Raw genomic sequence first — 15,165 nt, forward strand, 5'->3', positions numbered from 1 at the left:
AGGTGAGTCCAGGAGCCCAGTAAATACTGCAAGATATGGTCAAAGGGAATGGCAGCCAAGAATATTTACCTCAGTTCATATGAGAGCCAATGCAGACTAAACCAGAGCCATGAACACTGAGTTGGTTTGTTGTCTTGACAGATAAACTAATTAATGATTAATTAATCAATTAATACATGATTAATTAATCATGTATTATTTCATGATGCTGAAAAAAGAAGTGAGTACTGAGCTTGACAATGCAAGGGTCGATGTTGACCATTAAAGGATGGCCATAGAAGCCCAGTTGGAAGAGGGAGTGGGATGTGCAAAGTGTTTGCAGTCAAAGTAGAACCTAAGTCCAAGTACATCTGTCATTAACTGAAGAAGAGTTATAGGGTATTAGATGTGGAGGGATGGACAGTGATGTAGCTTGTTTTTCTAACAGAAGCATATTTAACTATGATGAATAAGATCTAGAATGCTGGCAAACTTTTCCCATGAAACAGCCTTTGATGGGGCATACATTTCAGTGTCTCCACTCTCTCTCTCTTTTTTTTTTTTTTGTGACTTTTTATTTATTTATTTTTTCATTTATTTTTATTAGTTGGAGGCTAATTACTTTACAATATTGTAGTGGTTTTTGCCATATATTGATATGAATCAGCCATAGATTTACATGTGTCTCCCATTCCGATCCCCCCTCCCCATCCCATCCCTCTAATATTAAAATTAAAAAAAAATTACATCAAAATTGTATGCCAAAGAGTTTACCCTGCAGTTATTTCATTATGTATAATATTAAATATATGTGTTGACTCATTCAGTTCAGTTCAGTTGCTCAGTCGTGTCTGACTCTTTGTGACCACATGGACTGAAGCACGCCAGGCTTCCCCGTCCATCACCAACTCCCAGAGCTTGTTCAAAATCATGTCCATCAAGTCGGCGATGCCATCCAACCATCTCATCCTCTGTCGTTCCCTTCTCTTGCCGTCAATCTTTCCCAGCATAGGGGTCTTTTCCAGTGAGTCAGCTCTTTGCATCAGGTGGTCAAAGTAGTGGAGCTCCAGCTTCAGCATCAGTCTTTCCAATGAATATTCAGGACTGATTTCCTTTCATTCACTGGCTTGATCTGGTAGAATCATTAACCCATCACTGACACCTTTAAAAACTGACCAGTCAAGTTCTTTGCTTTCATATAGGAAATTCAGCATATTTTTGCTCCTGTTTTTTTTTTCAATTATTATATGCTTTCAAAATAAGAATTGGATTTTTATTATCAAGATTGTTGTTTCCCTTAGATATGTTATAATGTATAAAATTATTTGTGCAGAATTTCTGAGAATTTTAAATTTTGTGTGGTAAAATCTGTGTCAGTCATCTTATGCTCTCTCCAATATTTTTTTAACTGAAGGAATTGAGCCATCACTCAAATATTCTTCACTTGCAAATACTTACCTTGAACAAACATGGAAAGGGATGTGCTTCTTCATACATGGTGCAAATACATCACACTTTTGCATATTTTGAACTACTTCCACATCTCTTACTCCTCATGGCCCTTTCATTCTAAACCTATTCTAAAAGTTGCATCATGTTCAGCCTTTATTTGAAAACTTTTCTTCTTTGCATTTGAATAAATGTCACCCTTATCTTCCACATGCATATTGGAATCCATATGTTTCTAAGTAAGAGGAAATTCTAACTCAGACAGTGCTTCCATTTCATATTATAACAACTTGCTGTCATATTATCTCCTTCAATGTCTTTTGTTATAAAAATAAAAAATTGAATTAGTGATATAAGTTATAACTATCATAACCTTTTCTTTAGAAATTGGTTTTGGATTTTCCATCATTTGTCTCTCATATGGCTTTATTAATATTGAATTTCACAAAGTGAAGAAGGTAAAAACATGGATGAAGAACCCCTTGTGACTTGAATTTTCAGCAGCAGGAAGGAGACCACCTTGTTCCTCAACATCCTCTGACCCCATCTCTCCTCACTCTCCCTCCGGCTCATGTCGCTCACCAGACTGGCTTCCTTTTCTGGACTGGAGCATCTTAATCAAGCACCTTCCTCAGGACCTTCAAATTAGCTGCTGCCTTGTCAAGATGCACTGCCCCAGGTATGCCCATGGCCCTAGTTCTGTCATTCTTAAGGTCTCTGTTCAAATATCACCTTGTTCACAGGCCTTCCTAAATATACATGAAAAATCATACTCCCTTTTGACTTTCTACATCATACCTCTTTTTTTTTTCTTCATTCCACTTGCCACCATCTGAAAGGCTATATAATTTTTGTTGGCTTATATTCTGTCACCAAAATGGGATCTTAGGAGCTTCTGTTTCCAGCACCCTGCATCCCCTGCAATGACAATATTGAGGCTTTGTCACTATTGAATTTATATTTTTAAGATGCATGAAAGAATTTTTCATTAAAACTCGAATACATGACATCTTGGTGGAAACACTGATAGTTACCCAGTTTTGCCAGTTATAGATGACTCAAGCGGTTCCCCAAAGTGCACAAAATCTATGAACAAAATTTTGAAGTTAATATCTTTATAGTGAAAGTGAAGTTACTCCGTCTTGTCCAACTCTTTGTGACCCCATGGACTGTAGCCTACCAGGCTCCTCTGTCCATAGGATTTTCCAGGCAAGAGTACTGCAGAGGGTTGCCATTTCCTTCTCTAGGAGATCTTTCTGACCCAGGGATTGAACCCAGGTCTCCCGCTTTGTAGGCAGACACTTTACCATCTGAGCCACTGGGGAAGTCTTTTGATAGATTGGTGAGCATAAATAGCAGTCATAATTTCTAAAACACTTGCTTTCTCAAAACATTTTAGGATGGCAAAATATAAAAGACAGCAATTCACCCATGTGAGTACTGCACATTTGTGAGAAAATTAGTCATGTCATTTTGCCCCCTTCCTGGTAGTCACCTTCACCAAATGGAACCAAAAAACCTAAGGAGGGTTTCCGAATTTCATCTGGAATTTTCAGAGGAACCAGAACGGCAGCCTCTCATATTTGGGTTTTTCCTCACCATGTACTTGATCGCTGTGTTCGGAAACCTGCTCATCATCCTGGCTGTCAGCTCAGACTCCAAACTCTGCACCCCCATGTACTTCTTCCTCTCCAACCTGTCCTTTGTAGACATCTGCTTCACCCCCACCACCATCCCAAAGATGCTGTGGAATATCGAGACTCAGAGCAAAGTTATAACATTTGAAGGCTGCATCACCCAGGTGTATTTTTTCACACTGTTTGTAGTACTAGACATTTTACTGCTGACCGTGATGGCCTATGACCGCTTCGTGGCCATCTGTCACCCCCTGCACTACACGGTCATAATGAACCCTCAGCTCTGTGGACTGTTGATGCTGGTGTCCTGGGTCATCAGCGTCCTGCATTCCTTGTTAGAAAGCTTAATGGTGTTGCATCTGGCTTTCTGCACAGTCTTAGAAATCCCCCACTTTTTCTGTGAACTCAATCCGATGATCCAACTTGCCTGTTCTGACACCTTTCTCAATAACATGGTGATGTATTCTGTAGCTCAACTGCTGGCTGGTGGTCCCCTCACTGGTATCTTTTACTCTTACTCTAAGATACTTTCCTCCATACAAGGAATGTCATCAGCTCGGGGGAAGTATAAAGCATTCTCCACCTGTGCATCTCACCTCTCAGTTGTCTCCTTATTTTATTGTACGGGTTTAGGAGTGTACCTTAGCTCTGCTGTTACCCACAGCTCACACTCAAGTGCAAGAGCCTCGGTGATGTACACTGTGGTCACACCCATGCTGAACCCCTTCATCTACAGCCTGAGAAATAAAGACTTAAAGAGGGGTCTGAAAACACTCTTTGAAAAGGTGTCTGTAAAATGCCCTATTGTCCTAGGGTCCATGAGAGCAGAACTCAAAGCCTGAAGTCAGTGTTGTTAGTCTTTGATCAAATTGTGGAAGTAGAGCTTTCTCTCTTCTATTTGGCATTTCTATTTTGATTTTGAATTTATACATTTTATGTATTTTGTGATATTTCTGATATCCTTGATTTTTCCCTTTTTCATTTTCCTACTCTTGCAATTACATTTCCAATCTTGGAGGTGAAATATTTGAAAATACACACATTCATTTCAGGAGTCTACATGGATCTCTTAATAATTATTTCCTATAAAATAAAATAGGCCATCCTAAGTATTTTTTCATTTTGTTTGACTAAAAGAAATAGTCATGAGATATACCATTCCCATAAGTTGGGAAAATACTTCCTGGCAAGAAAATCTGAGACCACGGTTTCTCACTTTTGTGAAAATCATTCTTTACATATCACTCCCTTAATGCTCTCTTTGGTAATTCAAACTTAACACACTGCTTGTTGTCACTAGTCAAGGGTATTTTTCTCACTAGGCTTTTGGTCTTCTGTACAGCCTTGTGTCCACTTGGTCTACCACAGTCATTAGCAATTAGTCATTGGCAATAAAATACAGCTCCAAGTGGAATCTACTCTGAAGTCACCTATAAAGAAATAAATAGATTTAGTATGGCTTTAGAGTGGACTTTCCAGGTGATGCTAGTTATAAGAACCCACCTGCCAATGCAGGAGATGAGATGCAGGTTTGATTCCTGGGTCTGGAATATCCTCTGGAGAAGAAAATGGCAAAACACTGCAATATTCTTACCTGGAAAATCCCATCGATATAGGAGCCTGCGGGTTAGGTCCATAGGGTCACAAAGAGCAGGACGTGACTTAGGAACTGAGCACACAGGCCCTAGAGTAGGGTTAAACCTAAGTGTGGTGAGACAGATATTAAATCTGTGAGAAAGATGCATGTTTCAGGCAGCTCATGTACTCATTAACATGTGGACTGTCAGTGTTCATTTATAAGGTGTATTCATTGAGCTGAAGGACTGTAGGAATGTTTTGGTTTTTAATAAATTATTGTCTTGTGTCTGTTTGAAATTTCCACTGCCTCCACAAAATATGATTCCTGCCATTCCTCAAAATGAAATCTCTTCCACTCCTCAGAATGTTCTCAAAACCACTAAAGGGTAGAAAATGAATGGCATTTATATCAACCACTATATATCATCCTCATAATTAAAGGATGAGTCCCTGGAAAGCTTGGAATTCTGTTGTGCAAGCATATTCTTCCACCCTCTACACATGACCTCAAAGGGATACCAATAAAGTCACTGTTTCATTTTTTATTTCATATTTTATATAAAATAAAGGTGAATAGCCATGTAGTTATGACAGTTATCGTCATGTATCAAAATAAATGCTTCAGACAAGCAGAATGAGATTATTACAATTACGTTCAGTTCAATTCAATTTTATTATTCTATTACTTAGTTGTTGTGAAACTGAGCAGGACCTTGTGGGGGTCTTCCTAGAGAGAGACCCTCTTGTGTCTCCTTCATCTAGTGTGTTGAAAAGTTTAGCCTGTTAGGTCTTCCCTGAGATCCAAAGAGCAGATTTAATCACAGAAGTGTGAAAATACAGAATCAAATTCTGACTCTATTAGAAGACGTAAGAAGGATACTGGGTGTCTCAAAAGCAGAAGAGAGGGAGACAGGAACAGAGAGATTATGTACAGAAATAACAGCTGAGAAGTTTCCAAGTCTGCGGAAGGAATCGAATGCACACATCCACAGAGGTATTATCATAGGACACATGAATGTTTCAATGCAAAAGACCTTCTCCAACACACACGTATTAAAACTGTCAAAAGTCAATGAAAGAAAAGACTTCCCTGGTGGGTCAGTAGGTAAGAATCTGCCCGCCAAGGCGGGAACAGGCGTTGGGTTGATCCCTGGTCGGGAAAGATTCCACAGGCCCCAGAGTCACGAAGCCGGGGCAGCGCCACTGCTGAGCCTGCAGTGTGGAGCCCGCGCTCTGCGGCAGGAGAGGTCAGCGCGGTGAGACGTCCTCCTACCGCCGTGAGGAGTAGCGCCCCCACCTCCGCAACCAGAGAAAGCCTCCGCAGAGCAAGGGAGACTCGGGGCAGCCAGAAATACAGCAAATAAATAAAGAATATTTTTTAAAGTCAGTGAAAGAATGCTGCTTTTATATACTAATATATATATATAGGCAATCAAGAAGGACCTAGGGAATTAAAAACAGGGAAATAAATGCAATATCTTGTAATAATCTATACTGGAAAAAGAATCTGAAAAAGAATATATGTATAATCTTGCTGTACACCTGTAACTAATATGACACTGTAAATCAATTACATTTCAATAAAGTTATTAAAAAGAAAGAATATTAAAGGTATCCAGAAAAAAAAAGTGAGCACCCTGCAAAGATAGCCGCATTGGGTTATCAACAAATTCCTTAGCAGAGACTCCACAGTCCAAGAGAGAATGGAATGTCATTCTCAAACAATGGTGATATAATAACTGCTAGCCAAGAATCCTCCATCCAGCAAAGGTATCCTTCTCATATGAAGAACAAATAAAGGCTCTCCCAGATAAAGAAAAGCTGAGGGAGTTCAGCACCCAGAACTGTCTTATAAGCAAATTTGAGGTGTTCTCTTCTACTTGAAATGAGAAGGCGAAAGTACCCAAAAGATTAAGTTGATAGGCAGAAACAGAAAACTTAAACCAAATATCAGACTAAGGCAACTCAATCCAAAAAATAAATAAAGAACCATAAAAAATGGGTAGAGGACCCTCAATAGACATTTTCTCCCAAGGAAGACATACAAATGGCCAACAGACACATGAAAAGAGGCACAAAATCTCAATGAGGCACACCTTCCACAGGAAGAACAGCTATTATCAAAGAGAAAAAATCAACAAGTTGATGAGGGCCACATGAGACCAGGAAATGATACACGAATTTCAAAATTTCTTCTTCTGCAGTTATCAGAGAAATCAGAACTGCAGCACCTTATATTTGCACATTTCCTCTCCATGGACCAGATCACTGTGCTTAGAAACCTGCCCATTATCCTAGCCACCATCTCTGACTCCCACCTCCACACACTCATGTAATTCTTCTTTTCCAATCTGTTCTTTTAAGATATGTTTCACATTCACCACCATCCCAAAGAAAGCAAAGCCATAACCTGTGAATATACTGTTACCTACTCTTTGTAGATTTGGGCAGCATTGTATTGACCACAAAGACCTATGACCACTTCATGGCCGTCTGTCAAACTCTGCACTACCCTGTCCCCATGAACATCCCCCATTCCCCCCGCCCCCCCACACACACTTTGTGGATTGCTGGTTCTGGTGTTTGGTGCATGAGGGCCCTACATTCTTTGTTACAAAGATTAAGAGTGTTGCAAATGTCCTTCTGTACCTTCTTGGAATTCTGTACATTTCCTGTAAAAGCAAATAATAGGTCCAACTAGTCAATTGTGACACCTTTCTTAATGACGTGATGTAATTTGAAACTGGTATATTTCAGGTTTAATGGACTGGTTCCTAATTGGGAAAGGAGTATGTCAAGGCTGTATATGGTCACTCTTCTTATTTAACTATTATGCAGAGTATATCATGAGAAATGCTAGGTTGGATGAAGCACAAGCTAGAATCAAGTTTGCCAGGCGAAATAGCAATAACCTCAGAAGTGCAGATGACACCACCCTTATGGCAGAAAGTGAAGAGGAGCTAAAGAGCCTCTTGATGAAAGTGAAAGAGGAGAGTGAAAAAGCATTCTTAGAACTCAACATTCAAAAAACTAAGATCATGGCATCTGGTTCCATCACTTCAAGGGAAAGAGATGGGAAAACAATGGAAACAGTAAGAGACTTTATTTTCTTAAGCTAGAAGATCACTGCAGATGGTGACTGCAGTCACGGAATTAAAAGACACTTGCTTTTTGGAAGAAAAGCTTTGACAAACCTTGACAGTATATTAAAAAGCAGGGACTTTGCTGAAAAAAGTCCATCTAGTCAAAGCTATGGTTTTTCCAGTAGTCATGTATGGATGTGAGACCTGGAACATAAAGAAGTCTGTGCACTAAAGATTTGATACTTCTGAACTGTGGTTTTGGAGAAGACTCTTGAGAGTCCCTTGGACTGAAAGGAAGTCGAAAAAGTCAATACTAAAGGAACCCAATCCTGAATTTTCACTGGAAGTATTGATGCTGAAGCTCAAGCTCCAATATTTTGGCCACCTGATGCAAGGAGCTGACTTGTTAAAAAAGACTTTGATGCTGGGAAAGATTGAATGTAGGAGGCAAATGGGACAACAGAGGATGAGATGGTTGGATGACATCACCGACTCGATGAACATGAGTTTGAGCAAGCTCCAGGATATGGTGAGGGACAGGGAAGCCTGGTATGCTGCAGTCCATGAGTTCACAAAGAGTCAGATACAACTGAGTGACTGAACAACAAATGTCTTACCTGGCATCCTTTTCTCTAAGATAGTTTCCTCTCTATCTGGAACACCATCAGCTTGGGGGAAGTACAAAGTGCTTTCCACCTGTGCATCTCACCTCTCACTTGTATCCTTGTTTCATTGGACGGGCTTTGAGTGGACCTCAGCCCTGTGGCTACTCATGCCCTTCTGCTTAGAGTCAAGTGCAATCACCTCGGTGATGTACACTGTGATCACACCCATGCTGAGCCCCTTCATCTATAGTCTAAGTATGAAGACATACACAGGGCTCTGAAAAGATTATTTGGAGTGGCAAGTATCAAAGGACCACCAGTGGTCGTGTTAAAGAAGTTCCCTTTATTTCAGGGTGTAAAGAATTTGAACTGGAATCTGATATTATGGCTCAAGTTAACAGAAACACAGTTCCTAGACCACTAGAGACCTGAGGAATCCAAATCTGCATTGGAACCACAGAACTTGGTGATTTGTATGAACAGTTAATTATAGATATTCTTGTCTGGACAGGATTTCTCACATTCTTACACTGCTTTGGGCAGGAGAATTATTTGTATTGGGTGCTGTTCTGTGGTTTATAGGAGGTTAGTAGCATCCCTTCTGATATTGACAAGTATCTCCAGTGTCAAAATTGCGTCTGGTTGAGAATCACTGGGCCAGAGTTCCAGAACTAAAAGACCTCAATCCAGACTCCAGTCCTTGCTTGGTTTGTACTTCTAAGCAGAACATAAAATCCTTCTGAGTTCCAATCTGACAATGGAGAATGGAGTTCTTAAAAGTGTTACCTCAAAAATTGCACTATTTAAAAAATTAAATCTGACAATCACTATAACATGCTAAGATAGTTTAATGGTCATGTGTTAGTCACTCAGTTGTGTCCAACTGGTTGCAACCCCATGAACTGTAGCCTGCCAGTCTCTTCTGTCCATGGGATGCTCCAGGGAAGAATACTGGAGTGGGTTGCCATTTCCTGCTCTGGGTAATCTTCCCGACCCAGGGATCAAACCTGCATCTCTAACATCTCCTGCATTGGCAGGCATATTCTTTACCACTGAGTTACCTGGGAAACCTGGTTTATGGTCATGTTAATATCATATCAGGCTTCTCTGATAACTCAGTTAGTAAAGACTCTGCCTGTAATTTAGGAGACCTTGGTTCATTTCCTGTGTCGGGAAGATGCGTTGGAGAAGGGATAGGCTACCCACTTCAGGATTCCTGGACTTCCCTTGTGGCTCAGTAGGTAAATAATCTGCCTGCAATGTGGGAGACTCTCTTTAATGCCTGGGTTGGGAAGATCCCCTGGAGAAGGGAATCACTACCCACTCCAGGATTCTGGCCTGGAGAATTCCATGGCCTGCATAGTCCATGTGAGGCAAAGAGTCAGACAGGACTGAGCAATTTTCACATATCATATCAACATATAAATATTTGTCTTATAGTTGTAAGCATTTTATAATGAGAGCCTCGGAAGCTGTTGACTTCTGAAATAACTGAGAAACTTGTAATTGGCTTGGAAAAACTAGCATAAATCCAGGGAGTATAATACCCACACTTTTATACTGAAGGAGCAATGTTATCCCCAGTTCTCAAGAGGGAAATAGGAGTTCTTTGGTTTTTTTGTTCTCTACCACAAATCAAAACTTGGAAGACCCAAGGGAACTTGTCAAGACAAATCCTCAGTGTGATAGTTTAAAGAAGAATTAGACCTCAGGGATATGATGAGGTTCTGGGAGACTTAGTGCTTTGAAAGCAGGAGAATTAAAGGGGAAGGAGTGATAAAAATGGAATCACCCAACTTATAATGTAATCACCTAGTAACAGGGAATCAACAGAAAAATAATTGCATTGTGTCCAGCCCAGTGTCCCCAAGGGAAGTCATGTACTTGGAGGCTGAAGTAACAAAAGGAAAATATGCCTAATTAGCCTGACATGTGTGCATGCTTGCTAAGTCCCTTCAGTCCTGTCAAACTCTGTGTGACCCATGGACTGTAGCACTTTAGGCAACTCTGTCCATGGGATTCTCCAGGCAAGAATACTGGAGTGGGTTGCCATGCAGTCCCCCAGGGGATTTTCCTGACTCAGGGATCAAGCCCCCTTCTCCTGAGACTCCTGCATTGCAGGTGGATTCTTTATCACTGAGCTGCCAGAGAAGCCCTGTGAGCTGACACAAGAAGCTGCAAATATCTCCTCTACTGCAGCCCCTCCGCCTGTGCCACTTTGGTTGGTGAGGACCTAGTTCTTGATTTAGATTCCTGAATCCGTCTGGGAGCCAATGCTTGATTTTATCCCTTCCTGTTGTCTTGTTTAGGGACAAAAATTCAGTCTGCATCATTAATCATTTAGAAAGGAACTTGGACTTCTACAGGGAAAGCCTTCTCTCTCAGTCTGCAGGCAGGTGAGAGCTCTGCACACATTTCAGGGGAGGTTCAGAGAGGACGGAAGCCAGGAGCATGTGCCTGAGGTCACCTGAGGACCATCTAGCATATCCAGAGGCCAGAGGTCACTGTGGTTATTTCTGGCTTTCCTAATGTTAGTGTATCTATTTAGGTGTAAAAATAAAGTGAACCCTCCACTCCTCAATGTTGACAAATGGTAACAGAGGAAGTTCAGTTAGAAGGAACAGGTGGTGGTGGTTTAGTCTCTAAGTTGTGTCTGACCAATTTTTGACTCCATGGACTGTAGCCCACCTGGCTCCTCTGTCCATGGAATTTTCCAGGCTAGAGTACTGGAATGGGTTGCAATTTCCCCCTCCAGGTGATCTTCCTGACCCAGGGATTGAGCCTTGGCCTCCTGGATTGCAGGCGGATTCTTTGCCAATGAGCCACTAAGGAAGCCCCATTAGAAGGAATGGGAGGTGTAAAAGGCTTCCAGTAAAAGTAGACAATAAGCCTAATAATCTTATTTATGAACTGAAGTAAGCCTGTAGGAAAATGCCTCAAGAAAAGGAAGTATTCTGCATCTTGATATAAAATATATCCAACTTTTGTTGTATTTCATTTATTTCTGATTTTGAATTGGTAGTTTATATTCCATTTGCTCATTCTCTTGGGATATTTAAACTGTTAAGATATATCACATCATGAGTATATCCCTGTTTATGTCCTTGGAAAAATATATTTTTCTTTATTATTTTTTCTGGGCATCAAGGAGATGCCACTGGAGTTGTAATATTGATGAAGGAAAGAAACTTTTCTTTGTTGCATTGTCTCAAGGCTCATTTGAATTTATTGGATATTTTCCCTCTTAATTTGCCTATGTCCACTTCATTTCTCTTTTTTTTTTTTCTTTCGCTCTCATGCTTTTCATTCTTCTCTAAATACCGAGAAGATATTGGCCATACCAACATTGAACCCCAAAATTATGATTCTATGGGAAGTTTACAAACTGGAATTTCATGGTGGGATTGGTGGGAGACAAGAGGGGGATTCTGAAAGAAGGAGATATATGTATACCTATGGCTGATTCATCGTGAGGTGTGACAGAAAATGAGAAAATTCTTTAAAGTTAATATCCTTCAACTAGACACATAAAAAAAAAATCCTGGAGGCTCTGGGTAAGAATAATATATTCTTTTGGAGAATTATAATTTGATCTGACCAGCTTGATGTGTAACCACTCATGGCCTAACGAGGGTATATCTGGGTGACCAGTTTATGATAGTAATACAAGCCAGAAGCATCGTGTGTGCGTGTGTGTGTGTGTGTTTGCCTGTTCCTTATGAAGAAGAGACCAAACCTTAAAGAAGAGGCATCTGTACTCTTATGTTAAGATGACTTATTCCACAGAGGTCAGAAGTTGGTCAATAGATGGAACTAAGTAGGGAAGCTGACATAATTCATGGAATGGTTTTAAACTAAATTCATAAAGTGCAAGGAACCGCAGGGAAGGAGGGGTTCTCTATGTGCTGAAGGTTCAGCTGTAGCCGGGGGGCCACTTGTTCCTCAGCATCCTTGACACCAGCTCTGATCACTCCCCTCCTACTTATTCCTTCGCCCCACTGGCTTCCTTGTTTGCATTGAACATGTGGAACAAGTGTCTCTGTCAGGTCCTTAGCAGTGGCAGGTCCCTCTGCCAGGCACACACTTCTTCTGACGTCACAAGGCTTCTTCTCTCTCTCTTTAGGAATCTTCAAACATCACCTAGTTTGAAGCTCTTCTTTGATCACTCACGACAAAATAACACCTCCTGCCACTCTCTCCTTTATACCTGGTTTTGTTTTCTTCATAGCATCTGTGACATTCTGACATATTCTATCATATTTTATTTGAACATCCTCGTTCACCATCCTTGGATTGCGAGATATTTATTTTTCATCACTTGATACTGGGTCAGCACTAAATATGTATTTCTCAAATAAATGAAGAAATACCTCATTAGAACTCTAGAATACATGAGCTCTTCGTCAATGTGATGAAAATGGGACAAAAATTCTTTGTCAGAGTTGAAATGGAGCATATTTTGGAAGAGAACTTTTCTGTAAATAAGATATTAAGATCAATTACTTGAGGGCTAACTAGAAATTGCAGTATTTCAGCTACGTGAATTATGCCAGTTTGTGCGAAAACCAGTCATGTTATTTTCCTTTTTCCTGGTAGGCACCTCCACCCCATGGAACCACGGAATGATACACGAATTTCACAATTTCTTCTTCTGGGACTCTCAGAAGAAGAAGAACTGCAGCCCCTCATCTTTGGGCTCTTCCTCTCCATGTACCTAATCACTGTGTTTGGAAACCTGCTCATCATCCTGGCCATCAGCTCAGACTCCAACCTCCACACCCCCATGTACTTCTTCCTCTCCAACCTGTCCTTTGTAGACATCTGTTTCATTTCCAACACCATCCCAAAGATGCTCTGGAACATCCAGAACAAGAGCAAAGGTATCACTTATGGAGGCTGCATCACCCAGATATATTTTTACATACTGTTTGCAGGATTAGATGACATTCTCCTGACAGTGATGGCCTACGATCGGTATGTGGCCATCTGCCACCCGCTGCACTACACCATCATCATGAGCCCCCGGCTCTGTGGACTGCTGGTTCTGATATCCTGGGTGCTGAATGCCTTGATTTCCTTGCTACACAGCTTAATGGTGTTGCGATTATCCTTCTGTCCACTTGTGCAAATCCCCCACTTTTTCTGTGAACTCAGTCAGGTGGTACAACTTGCCAGTTCTGACATCTTTCTTAATAACATAGTGATGTATTTTGCAACTGTCCTGGTTGGTGGTGGCCCTTTTGCTGGTATCCTTTACTCATATTCTAAAATAGTTTCCTGCATATGTAAAATCACATCAGCTCAGGGGAAGTATAAAGCATTTTCCACCTGTGTGTCCCACCTCTCAGTTGTCTCCCTATTTTATTTTACAGCCTTAGGAGTGTTCCTTAGCTCTGGGACTACCTACACCTCACATTCAAGTACAATTGCCTCTGTGATGTACACTGTGGTCACACCCATGCTGAACCCTTTCATTTATAGTCTGAGAAACCGAGATATAAAAGAGGGTCTAAAGAGATTGTATTTGATGCCAAGTATAAAAGACGGATTATGCTAGTGCTCTGGATTGCATAACTCAAAGTATCAAAACCAGAAATTGTTCTTTGATCATTGTGAAAGAAATTTTGCTCTTTGCCCTTATTTCCTGGGATTTCTATATTTCTTTCCATCTTTGAATTCAGTATCTTTATAGAACTTTAGGAACTCTCTTTTTAAGCATTATTCTCAGTCTTCTCTAGAGACAGTTTTTATTTTTTCCTACCCACTGTTTTCCTATCTTTGGATCCAAAATGTTTGGAAATTCCATTTCTTTGATGGAGTATCATAGAATCATGGAGGCTTTATTAGGAGTGAAGTCTTTTCATCAGAGCATTTAGTCTGTTGTTGGTCAGTTACAAAGTTGTGCCCACTGCTTTGTGACCCCACGGATTGCAGCACGGCCAGCCTGCCTGTCCCTCCGCATCTCCCAGAGCTTGCCAACGTTCATGTTCACTGCATCGGTGATGCCATCCAGCCATCTCATCCTCTGATGACCTCTTCTCCTCCTTATGTCCTGGATCTTTCCCAGCAGCAGGGACTTTTCCAATGAGTCATCTGTTTGCATCAGGTGTCCAAAATTCTGGAACTACAGCTTCAGCATCAGTCCTTTCAGTGAATATTCAGGGTTGATCTCCCTTAAGACTGACTGGTTTGGTCTCCTTGCTGTCCAAGGGACTATCAGGAGTCTTCTCAAGCAGCATAATTCAAAGGCCTCAACTATTCCACATTCTGCCTTCTTTATGGTCCAGTTCTCACAACCATATGTGACCACTGGGAAGACCATAGCCTTGACTATATGGACCTTTGTTGGCAGAGGAATGTCTCTATTTTTCAGCACACTGTCTAGGTTTATCATCGGTTTCCTGCCAAGAAGGGACCATCTTCTGATTCCATGGCTGCAGTCATCGTCCACAGTGATTTTGGAGCCCAAGAAGAGGAATCTGTCACTGCTTCCACATTTTCCCCTTCTATCTGCCATGCAGTAATGGGGCCAGATGCTATGATCTTAGTTGTTTTAATATTTAGTCTTAAGTCGGTTCTTTAGGAGATTTTTAATCTACTGGCAGTTATAGAGATTTTTGGTAGGTGTTACCTATTGCCAATTTGTTAACTTGTTTTCTGTTTGTTAGTGTAGTTCTTTGTTTTTCTTTTTTCTTTGTGTTTCTTTTCTTTTTTTTTTTCCATTTATTTTTACTAGTTGGAGGCTAATTACTTTACAATATTGTAGTGGTTTTTGTCATACATTGACATGAATCAGCCATGGATTTACATGTATTCCCCATCCCGATAAGACAG

The 15,165-nt window shown here is 40.8% G+C and overlaps 2 protein-coding genes across 2 annotated transcripts; both read left to right on the forward strand.

Annotated features, from left to right (window-relative positions):
* The first annotated feature begins 2,917 nt into the window (after nt 1-2,917).
* Nucleotides 2,918-6,007, forward strand: LOC122699889 (olfactory receptor 7A17-like). Its single transcript, XM_043912320.1, has 2 exons — nt 2,918-3,856; nt 5,816-6,007. The coding sequence occupies exons 1-2, from the start codon at nt 2,933-2,935 to the stop codon at nt 6,005-6,007; spliced, it is 1,116 nt and encodes a 371-aa protein (XP_043768255.1). The 5' UTR covers nt 2,918-2,932.
* A 6,933-nt stretch (nt 6,008-12,940) lies between these two features.
* On the forward strand, nt 12,941-13,888 carry LOC122699891 (olfactory receptor 7A17-like). The gene has a single exon (XM_043912324.1). It carries the CDS (start codon nt 12,941-12,943, stop codon nt 13,886-13,888), a length of 948 nt encoding a protein of 315 aa, XP_043768259.1.
* Nucleotides 13,889-15,165: the final 1,277 nt, after the last annotated feature.

This window comes from Cervus elaphus, chromosome 9 (assembly GCF_910594005.1).
Source record: "Cervus elaphus chromosome 9, mCerEla1.1, whole genome shotgun sequence".
NCBI lineage: Eukaryota > Metazoa > Chordata > Mammalia > Artiodactyla > Cervidae > Cervus > Cervus elaphus.

Coding starts and splice junctions, on each gene's coding strand:
- LOC122699889 (XM_043912320.1), top strand. CDS start 2,933: ATGGAACCAAAAAACCTAAGGAGGGTTTCCGAATTTCATCTGGAATTT. Junction 3,857..5,815: donor CACTCTTTGAAAAGGTGTCT/GTAAAATGCCCT, acceptor AAGATTCCACAG/GCCCCAGAGTCACGAAGCCG.
- LOC122699891 (XM_043912324.1), top strand. CDS start 12,941: ATGGAACCACGGAATGATACACGAATTTCACAATTTCTTCTTCTGGGA.